This window comes from Sinohyriopsis cumingii, unplaced genomic scaffold (assembly GCF_028554795.1).
Source record: "Sinohyriopsis cumingii isolate HCF-2022 unplaced genomic scaffold, ASM2855479v2 utg000673l, whole genome shotgun sequence".
NCBI lineage: Eukaryota > Metazoa > Mollusca > Bivalvia > Unionida > Unionidae > Sinohyriopsis > Sinohyriopsis cumingii.
This window is the reverse complement of record NW_028315923.1, coordinates 459,004-486,422: the sequence shown is the minus strand read 5'-3', so window position 1 is coordinate 486,422 and position 27,419 is coordinate 459,004. Positions and strand designations below refer to the sequence as shown.

The following is a 27,419-nucleotide window of genomic DNA, read 5'->3' as shown; positions in this document are numbered from 1 at the left end:
CACACTTTGAAATAACAGCAGTATAATTATGTAATCATGACACCCACTACATCATTTGGAACTTACCCATCGGCTCAGCTGCAGTACACAATGGAAAATCCTCTCTTGAACACAGCGCCATTTAATATTCCAAGACTTACCCTGACTGCAATGCAATGACAGTGTGAGAGATGAAAGATTTCATATGTCATATGCCATTAAGATGAATAAATCTAAATTTTGCCCACTTGGGCTTTGTGTGGTTACATTGTCTTTGACTGTTGGTCAGATGTCATTAAGATGAATAAATCTCAGTCCCACTTCTGCTTTGTATGGTTACATTGTCTTTGACTGTTGGTCAGATGTCATTAAGATGAATAAATCTCAGTCCCACTTCTGCTTTGTATGGTTACATTGTGACTGTAGTCAGATGTCATCAAGATGAATAAATCTCAGTCCCACTTCTGCTTTGTATGGTTACATTGTCTTTGACTGTTGGTCAGATGTCATTAAGATGAATAAATCTCAGTCCCACTTCTGCTTTGTATGGTTACATTGTCTTTGACTGTTAGTCAGATGTCATCAAGATGAATAAATCTCAGTCCCACTTCTGCTTTGTATGGTTACATTGTCTTTGACTGTTAGTCAGATGTCATCAAGATGAATAAATCTCAGTCCCACTTCTGCTTTGTATGGTTACATTGTCTTTGACTGTTAGTCAGATGTCATCAAGATGAATAAATCTCAGTCCCACTTCTGCTTTGTATGGTTACATTGTCTTTGACTGTTAGATGTCATTAAGATGAATAAATCTCAGTCCCACTTCTGCTTTGTGTGGTTACATTGTCTTTGACTGTTAGTCAGATGTCATCAAGATGAATAAATCTCAGTCCCACTTCTGCTTTGTATGGTTACATTGTCTTTGACTGTTAGATGTCATCAAGATGAATAAATCTCAGTCCCACTTCTACTTTGTGTGGTTACATTGTCTTTGACTGTTAGTCAGATGTCATCAAGATGAATAAATCTCAGTCCCACTTCTGCTTTGTATGGTTACATTGTCTTTGACTGTTAGTCAGATGTCATCAAGATGAATAAATCTCAGTCCCACTTCTGCTTTGTATGGTTACATTGTCTTTGACTGTTAGTCAGATGTCATCAAGATGAATAAATCTCAGTCCCACTTCTGCTTTGTATGGTTAAATTGTCTTTGACTGTTAGATGTCATCAAGATGAATAAATCTCAGTCCCACTTCTGCTTTGTATGGTTACATTGTCTTTGACTGTTAGTCAGATGTCATCAAGATGAATAAATCTCAGTCCCACTTCTGCTTTGTATGGTTACATTGTCTTTGACTGTTAGATGTCATCAAGATGAATAAATCTCAGTCCCACTTCTGCTTTGTGTGGTTACATTGTCTTTGACTGTTAGTCAGATGTCATCAAGATGAATAAATCTCAGTCCCACTTCTGCTTTGTATGGTTACATTGTCTTTGACTGTTAGATGTCATCAAGATGAATAAATCTCAGTCCCACTTCTGCTTTGTGTGGTTACATTGTCTTTGACTGTTAGTCAGATGTCATCAAGATGAATAAATCTCAGTCCCACTTCTGCTTTGTATGGTTACATTGTTTTTGACTGTTAGTCAGATGTCATCAAGATGAATAAATCTCAGTCCCACTTCTGCTTTGTATGGTTACATTGTCTTTGACTGTTAGTCAGATGTCATCAAGATGAATAAATCTCAGTCCCACTTCTGCTTTGTATGGTTACATTGTCTTTGACTGTTAGTCAGATGTCATCAAGATGAATAAATCTCAGTCCCACTTCTGCTTTGTATGGTTACATTGTCTTTGACTGTTAGTCAGATGTCATCAAGATGAATAAATCTCAGTCCCACTTCTGCTTTGTATGGTTACATTGTCTTTGACTGTTAGATGTCATCAAGATGAATAAATCTCAGTCCCACTTCTGCTTTGTATGGTTACATTGTCTTTGACTGTTAGTCAGATGTCATCAAGATGAATAAATCTCAGTCCCACTTCTGCTTTGTATGGTTACATTGTCTTTGACTGTTAGATGTCATCAAGATGAATAAATCTCAGTCCCACTTCTGCTTTGTGTGGTTACATTGTCTTTGACTGTTAGTCAGATGTCATCAAGATGAATAAATCTCAGTCCCACTTCTGCTTTGTATGGTTACATTGTCTTTGACTGTTAGATGTCATCAAGATGAATAAATCTCAGTCCCACTTCTGCTTTGTGTGGTTGCATTGTCTTTGTTAGTCAGATGTCATCAAGATGAATAAATCTCAGTCCCACTTCTGCTTTGTGTGGTTGCATTGTCTTTGTTAGTCAGATGTCATCAAGATGAATAAATCTCAGTCCCACTTCTGCTTTGTATGGTTGCATTGTCTTTGTTAGTCAGATGTCATCAAGATGAATAAATCTCAGTCCCACTTCTGCTTTGTGTGGTTACATTGTCTTTGACTGTTAGTCAGATGTCATCAAGATGAATAAATCTCAGTCCCACTTCTGCTTTGTATGGTTAAGTTGTCTTCTCATCACGCTCATCTTGTAAAATGCAGACAGTGTGTCACCTGAAGATGTTGCTGCAGAAGATCAGGATGAATTCCCAGAAATAAAGATAAAGAAACAGGAAAGACAAGGAAGAACAGGTGGTGAGATGTCAGAGAAGAAAAAAACATGTAAGAAGTTTGAATAATGTCATGAAATTTTATTTAGTCACTTTTACAACAATTCCACAAAGTACATCCTGTACACATGGTTATGCTAATCATATAATACAATTTTGTCTTTGAGATGGAGAAACTAGAGTACAAGAGCCACTGGCCTTGAATGAATAATGATAGAGGCAAAGATAGAGCTTGGGGTAACAGAGGTGAAGCAGCCTATATAACACCATTGTTCTGTCCAGGCCTGATATAGTAGATTGTCCAGTGAATTAATGCTGAATCTCAGTACATGTATTTGTTCCAGAGGACCCTTTATTTCTAATAAGAGATACTTAGATTTTCAGCTCCTGCATATTTTAGTACTTTATATATTATTTTCTACTCATTATTCTAAATTAATGTGTACATTTTGACATTCAGTCCCAAGTATCTGCCTTCTTCCTGATGAATGGCATCTATTTTAAAATTTTCATTAGCTCAGAATAGACCTATCTATTTTGTTAAAATTCTAAAGATTTGAAAAAACTCATTTACTGTATTTGTATATATTTAGGTAATGATGGATATTTTTTATGCCCAGCTATGACTGTGGATTGGACATTCAGTATTAACCTTGTCGATTTCTCCATCTCTCACACCATGCTTAGGTTTTGCATTTTGGTAAATACCCATATTGGTTAAGAAGAGAATTGAATTTAGGTTCTTTGGTAAATAATGTTGAAATATTCCACAATTGAATATTTGCAGCAGTGGCAGATATTCCATTTGTTGAATATTTTTTTGATAAAATGAAAATAGCCCTATCTCAGAATATGCACATGTTGATTAAAAATTTTACAGATTTGGAAGCATATATAGCTTGTTTTTATATAATATTTAATTTTTGGAGTACCCACTAATTTGTCATAACTTTAGGACTTTGTGATACGTGGTTAATCATGTTTATGGGTAGAATAATAATGAACTTGTGGGAGACAAAAAGCAAAAGCTGAAAATGAATATACTTTGGCTATATCAACTCCAGCATATATTTAAAATATACCATTTATTCCTAGGCAAATGAAAGTAACTTTGAAAGGTGTCATATAGAGTATGCTGTAAAGTATATTAAATCCTTTTCTCCTAAGCTTTATAACCTGTATAGGGAATAGGTCATTCTTGCTGTCTACTAATGAGGCAAATCAAAAATGTGTATATTCAGTCAGCCGACCAGCCCTGTTTTTTGTTGCTGATCTTAGCACTTTCTCCCAGGGTAAATTTTTTTTCTCCAGAATTCCTGAAATTGTTTCATGGTTCTAATTGAGATGGTTTAGCATAGTACTTGAAGCACTTAGTACATTATTTATACTAATCATTATAATATATTAAATATTTAATAAAATCACTATCTACCTACTTGCCCAAATTTTAAAACCACTGCAGTAGGCAACACACATTGTTTTTCCTCAACATACTTTAACTTGCATAGGTGAATATCTGGCCATGGATATTTAAGCCCATGATGATTCTTAATCTGAAATTAGTCTTGGATCATGGCTATAACAGTCCATGCTTTATATATTTATGTGTTTAAATGTTGCTATTTGTTTTTGTTTTTTTAAATAGCAATTTGAACTCATTACTGGCTTTATCATGCAAAGGAAATGGGAGCTAAATGGCTTTCCCATTGACAAACCAAGCACCCCACCAGGACTTAACAAGTATTGAACTTGCGGCCTTTGGATTACAAGTCTGACACTTTACCAGCTGAGCTATTTGCAACTCCCCTTGTTTTTGAATAATGATAGGCAAAAGTGCCATTGATCTTTGTGAAACATCTGTCACTAATCCCCATGTGTTAAATAATTATAGGCAAAAGTACCATTGTTGTGTGTGAGACATGTAACTAATCCCCCTGTGTTAATGATAGGCAAAAGTACCATTGTTGTGTGTGAGACATCTGTCACTAATCCCCATGTGTTAAATAATGATAGGCAAAGTACCATTGATGTATGTGAAACATATGTAACTAATCCCCCTGTGTTTGAATAATGATAGATGAAAAAATCCCATAAAAAAAAACTTGGTTCAAGCTCATTGATATCGACCACAGGGCCTTATATTGTTGCATACAATTTACCTATAAGTTATATATGTAATATAAAAAAAATCTACAAGGGAGGACACTTCTCATGCAACCATTTTAAGAATAAATGTTGCTATTTCAAGGTACATTTTTTGTAGTGTAATAAATTTGGTACAAGTGTTTTAGCTCAGGCATTCAAGTTTGTATGTCTATCCAAAATTTGGCTTACTAGCTTATCTTTAAGGAATGCCAGACAATTTTTCTATGCTACTGCTTGACATGGCTATGATCTCACCTGCTTAATATGCAAGTACAACACGCTGAATGGAATACTGCAGCCCTTTCATTGGTTGACCAAAATGAAGTGCTGTGCCAACTATTATCCTTATTTTTATTCAACCAGTAAGGATGCAGTATTCCATTCGGTGGTACCCAGAATGTTTTACAGGGGTTTTGTCTAATAAAGCTTTCTTTTAATCACTACTTTTTAAATATGACATTCAAACTTATTTAAAAAGAACAAAACACAATAAATGAGACATTTTAATCAAATGCTTATATAGTCTCATTTATTTTGTTTTGTTATTGTCAACCAGTTTTTTTTTTAATTGACAACCAAATTTTTGTAAATGATTTTATTTTTCAGTTGGTAACCATTTTGTGACCAAAACATTAGACCATTGGAGCCCTTAATAATATTCATGATGTCAGAAATGACTGTCACACATAGTAAGGCAAAGATGTAATGAATTTTATCCACTATGATGATGATGCTATGTCGTCATGATTTCTTAACAGGTTCATGTTTATCATGGATATTCCATATTGGACATTATTGGCTAACATTTGGCAATAATTTTTATATCGTTTTTCATCTGTAAGATTACTAATAGTCATAGCTGCTCATTTGCAGTTCATGGTAGAACCAATAAAAATATATCATGATCTATCCTGAATGTTGACCAAACATGAGCAGTACCATCTTGATTAAACTCATCTTTGGCAAATCTGCTATAATCGAGTAATTGTACTTCAAATGGTGGATGTTTTTTCTTATCGGTTAATCTATCAAAATCAAATCTGATCGTATATTGTGGCTCATTAGAGGCCAATCTTTTTTGTTCTAGTTCATAAACTTATCTGGTATTATCTTCAGTTCAGCAATGAATAATCTCTCAAATTTCTTTGATTAACAACATTTTTAACCCATCTTGTAATTTTTCTTGTGCAATTTTTGACCTAGGGAACTCTGGTTTTATTTCTGTCAGATTAAAATACTATTCACTAAATGTTTAGCTACAGCCTATCTGCTCATTATTATCTATAAGAAAAGTATTTTTCTCTAATTGAACTATCTCTCATTAGATATTATCAAATTAATATATAATATGATAGGAGCAATAAATTTCTTTAAGTGGCTAATGGTTGGATCCATAACACCATGCATAAAAATTTGCCATATTGCAGGTTTCATTTGGCCACCAATTGATGAGGCAGTACTGGACCATGCCTGAAATTTGGAGTCTGAGTTAAAGGGAAAACAGAACTTTGTGTATCATGCTGCAGTGGAAAATACCGAGCACTAAAAAGATATTATGAAAAAAAAAACGCCGATGATGATGTTAAAATAAATGATGCCCGATCAGATTATCTCAAGAGATATATTTTAAAAAATCATTTTGTGTTAGAGAAAAGGAAATATATGTATGGAGCAAGCTGAAAAAGAGATTAACGTTGATGATTTCATGACATAACAGGTATTCGTTAATTATGAAGCAGATCAGGCCAGTTTTATTAGAAATTGACAGAACAAAAAAAAACTCTAGGCAATGTCAGTAATACAGGGTACATTATGATCAGTATTAGAATTTCTGGTGGTAAAATGTAAAACTATTATTGTCAGATTTGTATATGAATGCTTCAATGGTGTGATAGATGACAGTCTTGTTATTGATCACACAAACTCAAATAGCACAGATATTGCTCTAGCAAACCCACAAGCTGTTATTCTGAGCTAGACTAGCAAATGTGGAAAAACTGGCAGATATAACAAAAAAGCCACAGAAGGCAGTTAAATCAATAACAAAAGAATTTAAATAAATAACAGCTGCTGGAGAATATTTTGACATTCATAAAAATTCAGTACAGCTTGTCGCAATTGGTGCAACTAACTCAGCTACTGGTACATCAAAGCGTTATATTCAGAAAATAAAATGTAAATATATTAATCAGTAAATTTCTTCACTAAACTTTTTCATGCAAGCCTTGGATTGGACTTTGTTTAAAAAAAATTCAATGTTTATTTTTAGGCCCAGATTGCAGCATGGCCCAGATTGCCTTAGTTGTTGGCAGGTGGTAATTTGTCTCATTTTTGTTGTTGACTATCTTCAGTTTTTTTTCTGGCAAGATTACAAAATAGGGCTTTGACAGGGGAGGGTTCATTAAATGGTCAACGACATCCTTTATTTGCTCGACTGCCCCTCTATGCTGCTTGATGTCATGATTTTCATCATCATATACACTTGATATTCTTCCTGATATCACAAACCTGATACAGTCTTTATGACTGGAATGGATTATATACATAACAATATCAATGTTTACAAGTAACTATTAAGAAATGTTTCACAAGTTAACTGGAAACATTGTGTTGTCATGCATAGAGATGCTATGAATGACAAGATGAAATGTTAATTCCACCTTATGAGTGAAATATATTCTTATATCTGCTTAGAAATGTAGATTTTCTTCTCATTATGTTTTGATGGCAAAGACATTGTCACCTTGCATCAAGTTTTTCTTCCATTCCATGTGGATACAGTTAACAGCTGTATTACTACATGAATTAAAAGATAGCATTCATTTAATTTTTAATGAAATGGACAGTCCATGCTATTGAAAATACACCAAGGGTTTTAGACCTAAATAATAGTGTATTAAAAGCAGTGGTTGCTGAAAATAAATGAAGATTGAACATGAAACTTAATCTCAGGATATGACACATTAGAACTTAGTTTAACTTTCTCCAGACTTTTGCCTTTATGTGCTAGATATTTGAACAGATACGTTGGGGTCAAGAGAGATTGCCATGAGATAAAGGGCTCAACTTTGATAAATCCTGCCATGCACTGATAACATTATTTGGCTTTTATTGTTAAATGTAACCATGAAAAAGATGCATAATCTCAAGTGACAATGGGGAACGGAAGTTTACAGCTTCACATGATTCCCCTTCACAAAGTCATCTAAATGTGTACCTACTAAAATAGACAAATCAGAGGGGAATCCCATGCTTTCAAAAATGTGGAATTAGCTTAAACAATGAGGTAGCTGCATAGATACTAGTCTCTTTACCATATGGTTAACAAAAACATGTAACCTTGTATTGACTCTCACCTGCCTGAAATCAGTGTTTATTTTCTCAGACATAACTATTCAAATATAATTTACAAGTTTAACTACTAAAATATAATTTGCAAGTTTATTAAGCCAAAATTTACACAAATGATTTCCATCATTTTCTTTTAAGGGATGGCAGGAGGGGGAGTGACATAATGAACTATAATGTCTCTTTTATCCAGACCTGAGCTTGCACATATTGATCATTCATTTGTCACATCCAAATGTCCCCCCAAAATAGGGAAAATTTACTCACTATTCATATTTTGCAAATTTTTTATTTGAAATTTTTATTTTAGCACTTTTTCAGTTTCTTCATTCCATTCCAAACAATTATGAATTTTAGGGGAGTGCCTGGATTTCACCAACAAAACATAAGTCAGGACTTAAACTTCAGTAAATAATCCAGTGATTTGATTGGCTGAAATACAGTCAGACTTATAATTGTCTTAAGTCTAAAATTTGGGGCCAAGTTGCCGACATGATTACAAATTAAATCATATGTGAATTTCCCCATAAACTGTATGTAGTTTTGGTTGAATCCAAATTTATTCATTTGAGCTTCCATTTATCAGAAGTCATTGACTCTTTTCACTTCTTCATTCATAATGATAAGGATTGTATGAAACTACCTCTCAAATGCTACATGTATGTATTAGCACAGGCATATTGTCAATATAGACAATCTGCACCTTAATTGACTCTAGTGTGGTGAAGTAATGCATGGAACATTTCCAGTGTGATATTTCTCCAAAGGTCAAAGGTAGAGTGGATGTGGATGGTATATAAATCTTTTCCCATGAGCAAATATCAAGTAAAATGAAATTGTCTTAATTGAAGTTAAATGTAAGTATTCATTTTTATTATTGTATGTTTGAAAAAAAATGGAAGGTGTCTGATTTCAGTCTTATTTCATGCATTTTAGTGATGCCAAAAATGCATGTCAACATAATATCTGATGAATCAGCTGTTGATGGGAAGATCAACATCAGAGTTGTCAAGGGGGATATAGCCAGTGAGAAAGTGGACGTTATTGTAAACACAACGTCTTACTCCTTGGATCTAACAAATGGATCTGTTTCTAAATCATTGCTGAAGAAAGGTGGACAGGCTCTGCAAGATGAGTGCAAGAACATATACCCAAATGGAATCGATGATGGGGACATTGCTGTCACTGGAGGTGGAAACTTGGACTGTCAGATAGTGTGCCATGGGGCTTTAAATTCATGGGATGATGAAACTATAAATAAGAATGTAAGTATAGAAATTGTTGAGAAGCTGTCAATCATGATGGATTTGGTAAAAAAAAGGAGAACTATTGTAGGTCGTAGACATTTGCCTAAGAGAAACATTATTCTTAAAGAGTTGTATATGTCAGTCAATTTTTGTATGACACCTAGCACTCATATTATGTCTCATCAGGCATTGATTGAGCTGCAGCTTAAGTCTAAGGTTTTATAAAATTGGCTATGCCTAGTTTATGAGTCTTGATCTGGCATTTTTTATAATGGTTATACCTGATGACGTTTTTGGTGTGACATTGACTTATAGTCCATAGTTTTTAAATTGGAATCAGAGGGAAATCACCAGACTTTGGGTATTACTCTACCAACAGACAGATGATTTTGCATGGTCACACTTTGCCAAAATTATCAAACACTACATTAATTAGAGAAGTCATTTGAGTAAGAGTAAATGTGCAAACAAGTGTCCTCATGTCTTTGATTTGTTAGAAATATATGTAAATGTCTTATTTGAAATCCCTCTTTGTAGTATTTACACTTGAAAGTAGTTTTGCTTGATAGGACTACATACAGAGTCTCATGTTTCCAGTTTCTTTTTGTCATCTAGACAGATTGGGAAAAGTGCATTGTTAAAGTGAAAGAAAGTTACTTGACAGCATTGGAAGCTATAAAATAGAGTTTGTGATTTTATTAAAAACAGCCATACTAAGTCTTCAGGGGTTTGTTATGCATGATGGCTTTTCACGCTGTGATGTTAATTCTATAGCAACCAGGAGTAAAACCCACTTTAAACTTAACTTTCGAGAACATGATTTTGATACACGCACTGAAGATATTGTTTCTCCCAGCTTTCTATTTGTCATTCATCTGTGACATACCTTGTCATCATTTCTTCAACACTAATTGGAAAATGTTATGGGAGTCATGTAGGCTAGATTTGATATAAAATAAATGAGAAAAAAAATGTAACAGTATGTCAGTAATTTACATCAATAAAGAATTTATGGAAATTCCCACAGAATCTTGTATATGACTTTAATGATGTTAACTGCATGTTTTCATTATTCATGACAACGTAGTTCACAAAAATTTTTTACTTTTACAAAACAGTTGCTACTGTCAGAAATTAATGGTGAATATATTCAGTAATTAATATCACATGTTTGACATGTCATGTATTTCAATGCAGCAGCCAAATGTAATACTGTGAAACATTCAGGCTAAATCCATCTTCCTGAAAATTTTGGAATAAAACAAACAAAATATATAAAACACAGGTTGTTTTAACTATTACTAGTATATGTGAATGTGTTAGTATATATATTCCTTTGTAAGACTGCAGATCATCCTATAATAGTCAGGAGTGCACTTGTTTTGTGTCTAAAAGTTGCATAATTTTGCAAGTCAGCAAAAATATTTTATCTTTTATTGAGTAAGTGTGTTTTATGTTTACCAGCCCTCCCAGATCTTTCCCTGTGTTGGCATCATACTCAAAGTTGCCCTGCCTGTTATATCCAATAGAATAGCTAGTAAATTGTCAACTTCATTATAAACAATTCCTATTTTTATCAATGGACTCATTAATGTCAGCATAATGTCTTTCCATGTATCAGTTAAAATGTTAGCTTAGTCATCTCAGTTACAGCTTTTAGAATGCAACTTATAAACTGATTAACATACTCATGGCAAACTCATCTATATGTTACCGGCCATTTAATTTTCTGGAGGGGGGGGGGGCTGTGATTTTCTTTTGAGCTGAAATATTTTTCTTCCATTTATCTTAAGATAGTTTATAGTTTTCCAAATAATATCATGGATATATTATGGTATTATTTTGCTTTAAATCAGAGCAAGATATTTTTCCAGCTATTGACACACAGACATCATGCAAAAACATGCCAGGCCCCTGCCCCAGAATACTGAATTATTGGTCCCTAATATAATTGTGTTATACTGTGATATTTTTCACCCATGTGACAGAAATTTACCTGATTTGCTAACCTTACTTTTCTTATCTCACTCTTGTTGTCAAAGTGAGGTCGTCTCAGTCATGGTGTCCATGCACAAAGACAAATTTTAAAAAGAAAAACCCTTGTTGTCTTCTGCTGTGCCTGACGGAGTTGTTATAAAATCAAACAACAACAGCAGTAAGAGATATTTAACAACAAAGAACTTCACTCACAATGCAACTTAAGTTCCCTCCAACTTAAATAACACACCATACAAAACATTTTAAGACACACACACACACAGAGTCAAGCTATTTGGTATTATGCTATAATTCATTCCACATAGCATTGTGAAATTTATTCCTATCTGTAACTCAGTATATTTTAAGGTCAGCATCATTATATGTAGCTTAAAATACCTCATTCGTCTCACATGAAGTATTTAAAAGTATTTTGAGCATTTTCTCCAGTACCAGTCATCATAAGCAACTAGGAAGCATCCTGCCTCCTTCTAGGGAAAGGAACTAGATTCATACCCTCATTTCATTATAAATTTTTATTCTATTAATATGTGGTTCAGAAACCTCTACTACCATTGGTGGTCAGTTGGGAATGTGTTCTTTTTCTCCCTTGGCACTATGGATGAGTTTTCGATTGTTCCATTAGTTGGTGTATCTGGTATTAGCTTTAGGCCCTCTCTATCCCATACTTTGGATTCATTTTCAAGAATGAGATAGGTTCTACAATGTAAGATGCCTTCCCTAATATTTGTGCTTTCTCGGTTGTTGTGGGACTAAGAGAAGTGGCCAAGACTCATCTCCTCCTGCTTTAAGTGGGGATTACCAATCCACATCATTATGCAGAGAAAAGGGAGCAGATATATCTTGCCATGCCATTGGTGAGAAGATGATGACCTACAAATTCTTTGACTAGTGGACTCAAATGAGCTTGAGGCCCCATCATATAGGCATCTTCTTCTGATCAAGTGTCTCAAGGTGACATAAGATGAAGCGTGGATATTTTACAAGGTGTTTAATGAACTAATTTCTGCCCAAGGATTCCTGTCCGAAGCCTTCTGGGTCTTCTTACCAGTCTGGAGACACTTTCAGGGATGCAGATACAAATCTGATTTTCTGTTGCTCTGGGCACTCAATTGTGGTATGGGTATAGCACAACTGGATGATGAACCTATATGATTGTTAGCTTAATCCATATGATTAAGACATGAACAACTGCATTTCTTAGCTGCCACTTCCATGTGTAAGTAAATCACTGACTTGCTAATCCTGGGAAGTATTATATTCCCAGCATAAGGTCAGGCCACTGTCAAACTGATCTCAGAAGAGATCAACAACACTTCCTGCTGTAAGAGAGTCAACAACTCATTGAACATGGATGTGATTAGAGGCATTTGCTAATATAATGAAGGTCTGACCTGCATGTGTTCTTTTCATCTGACCTGTGGGTTCTGTGCCACATCTGACTGGAGGGTTCCTTTTTTCTGGCTTCAGGGTGAGGGGAGCTTAGTGATATATTTAAAACAATAAGTCATTTTGGAAAACTATTGTTTATATCTGAATATACACATACTAAAGTTCTGTCCACCTCTCCTGGTTCTACACTACAGTTTAGCTACATGATTCCATGATATAGTTGTCCACTCCAATAATACCTATCCATTATATTTAGTTATAGCTACCATGTCTGTCTATGTTATGTCCATTTCTATCCTTATTCTATTAAGTTCCTCTCATGATTAAAGGCAATGAAATCCAGATTGTTAGCCATTGTTTCAGGCTTGCCTGAATTGGCAAAGAAGTCCATTTTGCCTGAGAGGTCTGTGAGTCCCCTCCCTAATGCTTGAAATTTGTTTAACAATCTTTGTATTTTATTACATGAGTCACCCACTTGAGACAAACTGACTGCCAGGTCTTCCATTCAGTTCCTATAAGGTTTGGAGACTCTTACCACCAGGTGGTCAGTTGGGAATATCTTCTTTCCCCCAGGGCACCATGGATGAGTTTCTGATTATTCATTTTGGTGGACTCGACAGGGTGTAGACATAGTGTCCAATACTTTGGCTTCATTACCAATAAAGAGATGGGGTTGCAGCTCATCTACTTCTGCATTAAAATATTGGAAAAGAAGTGCATTTAGACTGATAGGTCTATGGTCCCCTGCCTAAATGCTTGGCTTGCACTTTTTATAACAGTCTTTATATTTTTTACAGATGCTTCATGGACTGATGCAGAAATGCCTGGATCAATGTGAGAAAGGTGGTTTTACAAGCATTGCTTTCCCAGCCCTTGGAACAGGAGTTCTAAATTACCCAAAACATATTGTTGCCAAGGAAATGTTCCAAAATATATATTCCTACAGCAGGGATAATCCATCCTCATCAATTACAGAGGTCAGATTTGTGGTCTACGAAAATGATCTTCCCACAATCAAGGTAACATTATATGCCACATCAGATTGTCGTATCTCTTATTTTTTATTTGCTACTTGGCTGTGATGAGGAATAAATATTTGTTTTCAGTTTTTCTTAATCCATTGTAGGTAGACATTCATTTAATTCTTTAGCACATCATTATAATCCTTTTTAAAAGGGGAAAAAAAAACAATATTTGTCAGTACTTCAATTCAAAGTCTCCTGCCCATACAAAATAATTAGGCGGATTCTACCTGGAACTTAAGCAGACTCCAGGCGGAATCTGCCTAAAGTGTTAAAACTCTGGTTAATACAAAGGTGGGCATAGAAAATTGGAGAAGTCAAAGATGAATCCATCTAGAGTCCATCTAACTTTTGTCAAAATTCCTGCTATATAATACATCTTTGGGCAGTGAATTTTAGACTTGGTTGATTTTCCACCCACCATCTAGGTGGAATTAGGAACTTAGTCACTGGAATCTATTATATGAAACGAGGAATCTGGACTTTTATTTTCTAACCAATATCTAGGCAGAATGAAGAACTTACTCATATACGTCAGTTAAATAAGACAGAATTAGGACTTGGCTTTTGTGTGTAAAGTTTAATGACTGAAAATGTAGTGAGATTTTGTGATTGTAATATCACTGACATTTCAATAAAAATATCAATAAGATATAATAACATTTATTGATTCTTGTACAGTTTGAATGATTTTCAGCAGCATTTCAGCATTTCTAATAGCTGTAATTTTATTGTTTAGTTTGGGCACAATTTATAACTTCTTTCCACATCTTTCTTTGTCATATTTCTTTTAAATTATTTTTGTTGTATTGTTTTATTTGGTTTAACTTCAGTTGGATTTAAGTGCCCTCAAACAAGTTTTCATCTTGTTTTCTGTTTTAAAACAGAATTTCACTTTTCTCCTGACCTGAATCTGATTTTTCTCGATATAGACCCTTTTTAATATCGTCTCCGAAACCTTTTAAATAATGCTCTATCTGGTCCCATTCTGCAACAAGCTTTCTAATAAGTATTTATTCCATTTATTGGTTGCTGTAAAGAGCTTTCTGATTGGTCAAAATTGTGTACTTGCCAAATGAATCGTCACTTAGTGGAAACTAATGGGAATGAGTATGTTTGCTAAACATGGCGATTCAAATTTTCGAGAGGGATACAAGATCGTGTGGCAGTGAGAATAGCTTGAATGGTTAACTTCAGAATTTAAGGAGGGACAATGTATAGATCACTGGTGGGAATTGTTGAAAAGAAGAAATGCTAGGAGCCTGCCTTATATCACTTGTACTGTAGACTGATTTTTGATTGTACAAACTATGATGCTGTTGTGGTCTCTTGAATTAGTCCTTGTAACATAAGCAGCCATGACAAACGTTTATCATGATATAATTACTCTTATTTTACACTGAATTCTAACACACCTAGAATATTGTGATAATATACACAATAATGCCTCATGATATTGAAAGATGATTCTACTTTTCGGTCAAGAACATTCCGCAAAGATATGACAATCTTTGATAGACATGTGTATCTGGCAATAATTCCCACTAGTGATCTATACGTTGTCCCTCCTTAAATTCTGGAGTTAATCTGTTTGGAGTTATAAAACTTCAAAACCATCCTGGTTCAATTCCTTGTCATATTTAGGACATCAGCCACTACTGTAAAGCTCTTTATGGCACAAAAAGCAAAATGCTAGTCCTGGTGCTCAGTTTTCATACAGATTGACCAATTACATTCCCATTGACTTTGCATTCATGCTATTCTCATTTCCGCACATTTTTCAAATGGTTATTCAGTTGTATCCTTCTCGAAAATTTGAATCACCATATTTAGCAAACATGCTCATTCCCATCAGCTTCCATTATGCAATGATATTGACTTATCTTGAAATGTATGTACCTGCATATTGAATATTGTTCATATTTGTATGTTTCCCAGTATAGTCACACATAGTCATTCATGTTAAATATGCATGAATGAGTGTGTGATGATACCTGGTTATGTGCATAGTCTTGTATTTTTATTTTGTGTTCTATATATATATATATATATATATATATATATATATATATATATATATATTGTTTTTTACATAGATGATTAAAAAACTAAGGACCACATGGCAGATGGGTCAGCCATGACCAAATGTGCTATCCTTGTTAAAGATAGTTTATTATTATTTATTATTATTATTATTATTATTACAATCACAAAATATCACTACTTTTTCAGAACTTTGGACAAACTCTCAGTGAAATTTCAATCACAAATTCTCACTGATATTTTCAGAAATTTTGGTAAAATCTCCTTAAATACCATAATTTTATTGACAAAAGGACATTTGAGTGAATGTCAAAAAAATGCCATTGTGATTTTGCTGAAATTTCATTCACATTTTCCTGAGTGTATGATTTTTGTAGAGCATTTTTCAATATGAGGCAAAAAAAAAATATTTTTCAGAATAAACATCAGATCAAGTCCAAAATCCACCTTGCACCAAATTTTCTAAGTCCACTGAAAGATTTATCTATGATTGTACTACCAGATATTAATATTCTGATCATGTTTTCATTTTCTCTACTTTTTTTGGTCATGTCTTTGTCTATTTTTAAACATCTGTGGAAATAAATTACAAAAAACTGACATGCACGTGTTTTCTTCATATTTATATGAGTATATATTCATCCTTCCACATCAGCTACACTGACATATACATGTACTCTAACTCCCACCAATATTTCTGTTTGAATCAGTTAGTTTATGTTATTATTTCTTCAGAGAGTATTTTCCATGATGCTATAATACATGAGCCTGCTTTCCGTATGGAAAAAAGTGTTTATGGATTAAAGTTGCAACTTTATTTCATATGGAATTTTCACTTGCTGTGAAGTACTTATGGAATTGATATGGAATAAATTGTCTGATTCCATAAGTTTTTCGGTCCATATCTCTTCCATATGGATTCCTGAAGTATTCCATATGGAATCCATGAAAAATGTCTGTATGGGTCTTAATAGCTATAGTATAATGTGTCCTTCATGATTTACAAATATAAGAATTTTAGTTTAGTTCGCAACCAAAGGATACTCGAAAGTTAAAAGGGTAGAAGGGTTAGAAAGCATGTTTCATCTGTGTTACAAGTCTGGTGAGACTATGGTATGGTCCTGCATTTTTCATCAATTGTACATCCATCAACAGTTGCTTTTTTAAACTTCTCAAAGGGCTTTCAGATAAATGATGCTAATCCATTAATGGATATAGTCACCAGTACTAAATATGAGAAAACACCTTTAAAGACTTCTTAAAACTTTTGAACAGAATTTGATCAAATTTGACAGAAAACATCCTGGCAGGATTACATTTCATGCCCCTTTTAAACAACTTCTCAAATTCGATGAATAGAATTTGACTAAAATTGACAAAATGCATCCTGGCATGAAGGCCTTTCAAGTTTGTACAAATGAAACTGAGCCATTTATGTAGCCCTGTTACTGAAACTAATAGAAATCATTAAATTACTTAATGTGAAACATTCAAAAACAGATGCTGGCCAGACTTAATAGAAAGCATTAGATTACTTAATGTAAAACATTAAATAACTTAATGTAAAACATGGAAAACATTCAAAAATAGATGTTGTCCAGACTTAATAGAAAGCATTCTGGCATGAAAACATTTCAGATTTGTACAAATAATGCTGATCTTTCGTCAGATATGGCCACTGTTACTAAAATTGGAAACTACTTTAAAACTTTAAAACCGGACGAAAGGATATTAAGTTTGTACAAATTATGCCAATTGGCCTGATACAATATGGCTGCTGCTACTTTTAATAAAAGCCATTAAACAGAATTTGACCAAATTTAATAAAAAATGTTTGAGGTTAAAGGCATTTCAGATTTCTGCAAATGATGCTGATCAACTATAAAAAGGTTAACACAACTTTTTCATGAAACAATGCCAAACAGTATACAGTCAAATTTGGCAGATAGTGCCTGGGACATATGCCTTTTTATATGGCACAAATAATGCTGATGTGCCATCATTTATAATTTAAGCTATAAAAATCACAGTAAGCCTCCTGATGACCCAGATTGTTTGATCAACTCCTTTTGCATTTCACTTTTTGGCATATGTCACACAGGCTCACTTGGGCCTCATGTTCTCCATGAACAATAGTTACATTAGTGGAGATATATTTTTTCTCTTTATAGTTTTTCTGCCAGTCCATAATAACTTTAAAATCTTTTCCATCACACAGTTTGAGTTTGGATTCTATTAATATTTCCTTCCAAAAGAAAAAGAAAATAAAGGAAGGAAAAGAACTAAATAGTGGACTGCTATTATGACATTACAGAGGCATTTACTATTAATCTGTCAAATAGAAAATAAGCAATAAGTGAATGCAAACATTTTCAAAATACTGTTTGTCATGAAGATGATGAAGATGTACATAACTTATAAACCGCTCTGGTGGCCTAGTGGTTAGAGCATCGACCTCAGATGCGAGAGGTTGTGGGTTCGATCTCTGGCCAAGTCATGCCAAAGACTTTAAGAAATGGTACTAACAGCTTTCTCTCTTGGCGCTCAGCATTATGAGGTTAGTGTTAGGACTGGTCGGCCTGGTGTCAGGATAATGTGACTGGGTGGGACATCACACTACATGTCTATGACATGATGCCCCAGTGCTCGACATCACTATAAACTGCCACACTGCAGACATCGTAGCGATATGACTGAAAAATTGTTAAAGCTACGTTAAAATTCCAAAATCACACACACACACATAACTTATAAAAGAAGTGGGATAAAGAAACAATGACCCCACAAGTTTTAGAATTCTATATAAATACATGTCAGTCTGCAGATAGAATAACAATATTCCCATGCATCAGCAGATTTTTTCATTTTTTCAGGCATTTGAATTAGAACAGCAGAAATGGTCAAGTAGGGGGACCACAGTTGGGACACGGGCCAGTTGCTACAGTCTTACAGCAGAGGATAGCATTAGTAAGATTCATGATTTTGCTTACAACTGTAAAATCTGTTAATGGTCATTGACAGTCTTATACTGGGGGTCTGAGTACCATATATTGGACTTTAAGCTTGTATAAATGTTACGCCTCAGTTATGGTGATTTTTAATAAATGATAGAATATTATGATGTAGACAGTAACCAACAGATCCCATCTGGTTGGAGTCAACAAGGAGTACATGACATCACTGAAACATGTGTATAAATAGTAGTAATGATAATAGATCCTATCCAGCTACAGTCAACAAGGAGTGCATGACATCATTCAGAAACATGTATACAATAGTATTAATAATAATTTATCCAATCCAGCTAGACTCGGCAAGGAGTACATGACATCATTGAAATATGTGTACACTAGTAATAAGAACTTCTTGCATAAACAAAATCTAAGATATTGATAATGCTGGATAATGCAGATATCATTATTTTTAATATACTTTTACTGCTTGCAGCATAGGAATCTTGTTTTGGACATGTCCACCCAATGTAAGAAGTACCCATTTGCAAACAATTCACCAAAGTTTTTTTTAGACACATTATTAACTATTTTTTACATTTTTATTTTTTTATATACTTGAACCCTTTTTTCCACAATTAAAACTACCATCTGAAGCAGTCAGATTATGTTTGGTTGACATATTTGTATTCATATGTTAATAACTGGATTTTTTCAGGCCATTATGCCTTAGTAATCAATTTTTAAGACATGTATGAACTTTCTCACTTAAATGTTTGGTCAGCACTTAGTGCATACATTGTTACTACAATCTAGCTTTTGCATTATTTTGCAAAAATGGAATAAAGTTTCTAACACTATTTTATGGCATGTAACTATTTAAGAGCATTCCCACTATCAGTGTACTTTTACCTGCATGCCAATTTTATCAACAAAGAGTGGTGGAATTATTCTTGTGACATCCTGGAACTCGGCTTTTAGTTTTCCTGGACATAGATCAGAGGAGTTTTAGGGCTGTCCTTTTGTCTTTAGGCCACAATTATCACCACTCTATTGCTCCTCCTAAACTGCTTGTAGAATTGACATGAAACTTCACACATACCATATATTAGCAAATATAACATGCATTCAAGTATAACACGCACTCAGGTATTACCTGCAGTTTTTCTATTGTGTGTAAAAACATATTAGATTACCCGCAGACGTATATAACCAGCAGGTTTTCATAAAGAATAATAAATGACCAAAATCTGTGTTGGCTTCTTTTCATTATAAACATAGTATAAATTACTAGGGTACAGCAGATCCATTTCAACCAAGCTGGGTCAATTCATAATTAGCTTCCTCAGCTTGAGCCATCTCAAACATTCCATGATGATGCCACATGCTCTCTTTGTTAAATGCACAACCAAAGCCATGCCTATCAGTTACCAGTAATTCAAAATAAAAGTAATAGTCACCTACCAGTAACCAGTTGCCAGTTGGCATGAACTAAACACCTTCTAATTTTACAATAAACAATAATAACACCAGCTACTGTTCTGAATGGATTCTGGAAATGTGAAATTCTTCAGAAAGTTCAGACTCATCTGGGTAGCTCTGAATTTGACTACAACACTGAATCAGACCCATCTATGGCAGTTTTAGATTTTGACATCATTGCTGCTCTTCATAAATTAGTAAGTTATTAAATTGAAGATGCTAATTTTATTGTTAAGTTACCAAGACCAAAAGAACCAAAATGGTTTAGTAAAATAAGTTTATGATCCTCACATCGCAAGAACATTGCAAAGAAGTAGATGATATGGTTACCAATTATTTAATAGATTCCCAGTCTACATTTGTATCAGAACGTTAGGTACATATAATCCTCTGCTGCTGGCCTATGTGCCTAAACGTTTGCATCTGGAAATGAAGGTTTGCCTTCAGGTTATCAGTGAGCCTACAGGTTTATAATGGCCAGATTGTTGGTGTGATATTTATGAAATAGGCATTGACATTGATTCAACATTTCTTTTTAGGACCAATTGATGAAGATCAAGTCTCAAATAAAGTGCCATTAAAATCACCTCAGCTGAGGAAAGCAGTTATGCAAGTCAGTACAGTTTGGATTGATGTTTACGCCTGGGAAAAACGTGACCTCGATGATGCTATCAGTAAACTAAATTATCTTTTGGATAATGACTTTTCAGTGGAGCCAGTTATCAAGAAATTTACTCTAGATCAGGTAAATTAGCATTTGATGTATTTATTAATGTATTCCCCCTACTTCCAAAATTCAGATCTGTTGTGTTTCAGGGACTTACAGGTTGGAGTCCAGACTATTTGTTACTCAATTCATTGCAAGAGAATACCCTTACCAAAATCTATTACAACATACTGGAAATGTATGGGCCAGAATTTTTTTATATTTATACTGGTCTGGAAACTTCGAAAGTTCCAATATATCTGCAGCATACTGGTATAAGCCAGTTTACTGGTGGCCTAAAAAAAGTGTACATACTGAAAATATTTTTTGAAACTTAGCTCTTGTAGCATTTAGTTCTATGCCATCTGCAACTTGGACTTATAAATAACAGATGTTCTAGCCTTATAATGTCTAGCTTTAATGATTGTTTTGTTTGTTCATTCATCACATATCATGGTAGTGTAGTTAATCCCCTTCACATTGCCTAAATGATGAGCCTGTATGGTGGATGGGAAAACTGATTACCACCATGAATCTCTGCTGTGGAGAACAGTGCAGATATTTTTTATGTTTAATTGTTTGACAGGTGAGTAACCAATACAATTATTTTTATAAAGCTTGATTGTTTTATAATGATTAGGCAAATTTGTAAACAAGAATATAAGAGCGATGCAATTCTGCACTCGGGTTGAGCACTTCATGATGCAGAATTTGTGAATTTCATAATCATTCAGCAATGATTATATATGTAGACTAGTTAAAGTGAGTGTTGAATCTAAATAACTTTTCAGTATGTTTTGTTTTGGTATTCTGGTTCTGATCCATATCAGTTTGTCTATTTATGACAAGTAGTTTGACTGCAGATCCAGGGTAATAGTAAAAATAAACAGGTACATTTTTAGTTATAGACTCAACAAAGTAGGGTACTATCCTTGATCTGTCCTGGTTCATGTTATTAGCATCAATTGTAATGCTTATATTACAGTATTGCAATAAACTATTAATATCACCATAGAAAGTGTTCAACTATATCCCCTTAATTTATTCATTGTTGAAAAATGTTTATAAAGTCTGCAAATTCTTTGAAAGCTACTTTTTTTCCAAGCATGTCAAGGTTGGTCAGTTTCCAGAAGTATGTTCGTGATTTGTGCCCCTGAAATAAATGCCAGGTGATTGATAAGATTTGAATGTGACATTTAGGCCAATATGCATAATTTGATCATTTATGATGTCCTCTATTATTAATGGTTGCATCTGCAATATATTTCATTTCTTATGCACGTATATGACCTGCAAAAAAAATCTTACAAAAAATGATGACAAACATATCAAAGAAAAAGCTCTGATGCATTTTTCAATATTTATCTTTCAAACTATCATTAAAATTATCATATTTAAAGATGTGGTGAAATTTTTAAAGGTTTTTTCAATGTTATTAAATAACAAATTTTATCCCCTTATATTAAAGTGATTCCATGAAAAATTTCATTTTGATTAGTTGTCCATTTGATCCATTTTTCATAATATGGTATAAGAAATGCATGTATGGTAACCAAGTTTTTGCATTGTCTTTGCCATCACAAAAATGTCTATCTTGTGTTTCCTGCCAAAATAAAGGTCCATTATACCAGAATATGAACAGCAGCTCTGACTTAAACAGCTAACACTCACTCCTGTGATATCTCATTCTGTGGCTAACCTTATTAAAAAGAGTATTCAGTCCCAGACGAATTGAACAAGCAAAAGTAACCCCAGTACATAAAAAGGCTCTATATTGGACCCAAGAAACTACAGCACTATTTACATTGTCAAAAAATCTTTGAGAAACTGATTGCTAAGCAAGTATATAATTTATATGAGGAACTGAGCTCTCAGTACATAGGGACAAGAGAGACTGATAATCATTACAGATGCTCAGGTCATGGATTTTTTATTTCTGCAATAAATCTAAATTTTTCATTCTTACAGTATTGCTACTTTTAATCAGTTGTTGCTGAGTCAGAGAATATGTTTGCTATAAATTTTTTGTTATCTAATTTTAACCATGACCAGAATAGTGGACATAATTATTTACAAACACGCACATGAATTCATATAGTTATTCTATTCTGTTTATTGCTATTTTAGAAGAAACAGAATAGTATTGAGGAATCTGAGGAAGAAGAAGAGAAGGATCCACCCAGTCTTACAATTGAGGTTCATGGATTTACAGAGACAGTTAATGAAGATTTGCTTAAGCTGTATTTTGAGAACTCTAAACGATCGGGAGGGGGTGATGTATCTTTTATTGAAATTACAGATGGCGTTGCTCTCATCAGATTTGCTGACGAAGACAGTATGTATATAACTATTTTTAAAACATTTTGACACAGATTTCAAAATATTGTGATTTCATTATTATTCATTTTTCAGGTTTTGTGGATTTTGCAAATCAATCATTGGGTCTTTATTCATTTAATTTATCTGTTAAGGCAACAGAACCACTTCCATGATTCCATTCATTGATGTACAACTAAAACAAAATTGTTAGAAACCACAAGAATTGGTAACCTAGAAATATAAATGAATTTACTGAATTTACTGATATAAAAAGATGAGTTTTTTATATAAGTTTCCTGACTTTCTTTGCATCTTCCACCCATAAGTGTTTTTGAAATCCATAAAAGTCTGATGAAACAAATTGCTTAACAGTTCTGGGCTGCTTAGACCTCAGATGGGTCAATGGTAGCACCTCATAGAATGTGTGGGTTTGAAGGATTATCATTGGCTTTTAGTTCCTTTGGAAACTTAGACAACTACTTCTTTTGTATTTGTTTTATATTGTGCCATTTGGTAGTTTGCTTTTAAAATAAATAAAATGTCAACTTTCACAGCTCCCCCCCCCTTCAGTATGCATGATTTTATCTTTTTTCATGAGTCTGCCAATCAGGTTTTACTATGGACCCGATTCAAATTAACCATGACAACTACATTTATAACTTAGCAAACATTGTTATGCATCCACTGACCTTTATGATGTCTGTCCTTTAATCCATCTTGAAACCATTTTGGCACAATAGCTCAAAAATAATTAAAATTTGAGCAATGAAATATTAAACACTTTATCATGAGTAGATGACTTAAACAGATTTTCAGGTCATTGCAACCATATAAATTTTTTACACATTTTTTTTGAAGTAGAAGACATTCAGGTCATTGAGCCGTTTTTCAATTTTTTGCACACTTTATCAAGAATAGATGACCCAGTTAGACTTTCAGGTTACTGAAGCCATTTTTCAGTTTTTAGATAATTTTAAATTTTTTTTGTATTAGATTTTTTGACATAAACATTGTTTGCACAATTTAGGAAAAGACACTTAAGATAAATTAATAACACTCAGATAGGTATGTTGGTATTCATATGAAGCTCATCTAATTAGATTTTTCATGTAATTTTCTTCCGCAATTTATTTAACATATTTTTGAACCTTTTTGACATGATGAGGAAAAGACCACTTGAGGTAAACAAATAAACTTTGAATGGCTATGTTTGTATGCATGTAATCTAATCACATTTATGTGCCATTGCATCAAATGATTTTTCAAACATATTTTTGACTTTTTAAAATAATGGAAGCTCCTGTTAGCATAATACATGTATAGCAAAATCGTGTGAGGTAGATAAATGAAGGTTGGTATGACTGTAAGCATAAATAGCAGACTTGATTGGATTTTCTTGCCTTTATAAAAACGGTTTTAAAAATGTTACATAATATTTTTCATTTCTTTATGTTTTTGTTCTTTTGTGGGGGCATATATTTTTTGCAAACAGACATGTAGCTAATTATTGCTACAGTATTGTTTAGCATGACAAACTAGCTGTTATGTACAGTACATAGCCATAAAAATTGTACAGACTTGACTTTTTACTTTTTACTAGCAATCGTAAGCATAAACTTTCTTCCTGCAATAAACATGTTCCACGTAATTTGGAAAATCCAACAATAGATCAGATTCCATTGTTTTATCCAAGTTTGGTGCTGACCTCCTTTGTGGTAAGCATTCTTTGATGAAAGGAGCATGAGTTATTGAAGTGTCTGCGAAAGGCTTGAACATTAGAGGACCAAACAAATGCTGTTTGTTATTGTGGTGGCAGCATCAAATAATTGCATAACAAAGTATTTGTTGGAAATGGCAGCTTGTCAAAATAATTAATTAGAAAACAAAGGATTTGTTTGTTTTGGGACCTAGAGCTTCTGTCAACATTCAGTTATTTTTTAGTCTCGATGTTGACATAAGCATGACAGATTTGGTAGTAACAATAGACCATGAACCAGAGACTTTGCATTTTTTTGACATATGTTGCTTGTTGACTTGTGGCTCATCGACATTAAGTGATGTCAATATAAGTGCGTATGACTATATATTTGTTAACATTCCTATAAATTCTTGTATTTAAAAAATGTACATGCTATGAAATGTTAAATTGACAAAATGCTTGGTAATATTTTATATAACACAAATTCATTTCAGTAAATTATCAATTTGAAGAAGTTACTCTTTTAGTATGTCTTTATACACATATCTGGCAGTAATGGTACTTAAAATCAACAAATTATCCCATTCATCTTGGCTAAAGTTTATATTGTTTGCAGGTATCTGGCAATAATGGTACTTAAAAGCAACAAATTCACCAATTAATCATTGTTACACAATTTTCTTTACATGAACCTGATTTGATACAATGATTACAAATTATATTTTGACTAAAGTTCATCAGGTTTAATCCCATACTAATCATTCCTATCATAGTACATACTAACTATCTACTGTGAAGGTTCATTCTCTAAGTATAATATATCTAGCACTCCTTAGTTTTGATGCACTTAAGCACTTTTTTTCACCATTTCAGAAATATATTACCTTTAAAGTGAAATTTCTCATTCCTTATGAAACATTGGTAATTATTTTAGCAAAGAATGGATACCAAATGACAATTCTATATTCCATCATACTTTTCTTAGCATGCATTCAACCTCACAAACCCATGTCGTAAAGATCGTATATTACGTCACCCATTATGATGCACCTCACAGAAGTTGATTTCTTCTTGTGACACCATTGTACATGTGATCTGTGGAATATAATATATTGCAGAGCAACATCAACAACACAAAGAAAACTCAAGTTTATTGGAAAAATTACATAAAGGAATTTGACTTAGCATTCTAAAGCTTTTTTCATATTTATCATAATCTTCAAAATGCAGATCAGTAATGTTGATTGGTGAAATTAGTTGGCCATATCACCTCTAATATTGAATTGGAAGCCCAAGTGGTCCAAAGTGTTGACCTTTACCAATCACTGCCATCTCACCTCTGTCTTTGTGGGTTCAAGTCAATGGGTCTAACAAGTTACACCCCTTTTTTTCACTGATCTCTTACTGTAAAAGAAAGTGACTAATTTATAAGAAGGTCTGTATAAACTCTGTATAATGTGAGATCTTTAACAATTTTATGGTTTGTTCAAGTTAATACAACATAGTTGTTGATTGTATATAATAATTTATTTTCCTGTGATAATATAATTTTGTTTACATATGTTTCAGTTGCAAGAAGAGTGGCAGAACGACAGCATGTAATTGCAGATTGCACTCTTGATGTAAAATTGTATGAACCACCCAAATGTAAATCTGCCCAAAATTTTTCTCAGACTACCAGCAAAGAGCCTGAAGAATCTGTACCTCACTGCACCATTGAAGTGATGGGTGTCACCAAAAGCCTGAACCAGACAACCCTTCAGCTCTACTTTGAGAGCAAGAAACGTTCAGGAGGAGATGAGATTGTAAAGTTTGAGTACAAAGAGGAGAATGAAATAGCTTACATCACATATGAAAGTGAAGAAGGTAAGTGAGCTTATTATATTGGCCAAGCATCTGTATTTCCCATCTGTTCATCAGGTTGTCGAGTGAGTACCTATTCCTATAAATTATTGCTTTTAAAAAATTTGACAAGTTCTGAAATGTTAAAATTGAGAAAATGTTTGGTAATATATTAAAAAAATTATATATTCCATTTTAAGATGTTACTCTTTTAGGTTGTCCTTATTCACATATCTGACAGTAATGACACTTCAAATCAACAAATTGTCCCATTCATCTTGGTTACACAGTTTGGTTTGTTTGTATTTATCTGACAGTAATGGCACTTCAAATCAAGAAATCCTCCCATTCATCTCAGTTACACAGTTTGGTTTGTTTGTATTTATCTGACTGTAATGGGACTTGAAGTCAACAGAGTTTTGTTTGTATGAACCTGAAAGTAATTGAATTACTCCTTCCCCCAGTGTCCAAACAAACAAATTATAACCTTTGATGTTCAAATAATATTGTCATTTGTAATTTCAGGCTAAATTCTACCAAATCTATTATACCCTGAACAATTATAAGCCTAATGAGGAATAATCTCAA

The 27,419-nt window shown here is 33.6% G+C and overlaps 1 protein-coding gene across 3 annotated transcripts in view; it reads left to right on the top strand.

Annotated features, from left to right (window-relative positions):
- The window catches only part of LOC149773322 (uncharacterized), a 99,507-nt gene that overhangs the window by 56,653 nt on the left and 15,435 nt on the right, over positions 1-27,419 (top strand). For 2 of the 3 annotated variants that reach the window (XM_089946456.1, XM_089946455.1), the window contains exons 9-15: positions 2,570-2,689; positions 9,067-9,395; positions 13,565-13,786; positions 18,706-18,799; positions 20,805-21,010; positions 23,099-23,306; positions 26,559-26,855. In XM_089946456.1, coding sequence (XP_089802582.1) covers positions 2,570-2,689; positions 9,067-9,395; positions 13,565-13,786; positions 18,706-18,799; positions 20,805-21,010; positions 23,099-23,306; positions 26,559-26,855 — 1,476 coding nt within the window. The remainder of the gene's footprint in view (positions 1-2,569; positions 2,690-9,066; positions 9,396-13,564; positions 13,787-18,705; positions 18,800-20,804; positions 21,011-23,098; positions 23,307-26,558; positions 26,856-27,419) is intronic. The other variant, XM_089946457.1, reaches the window with a different exon arrangement.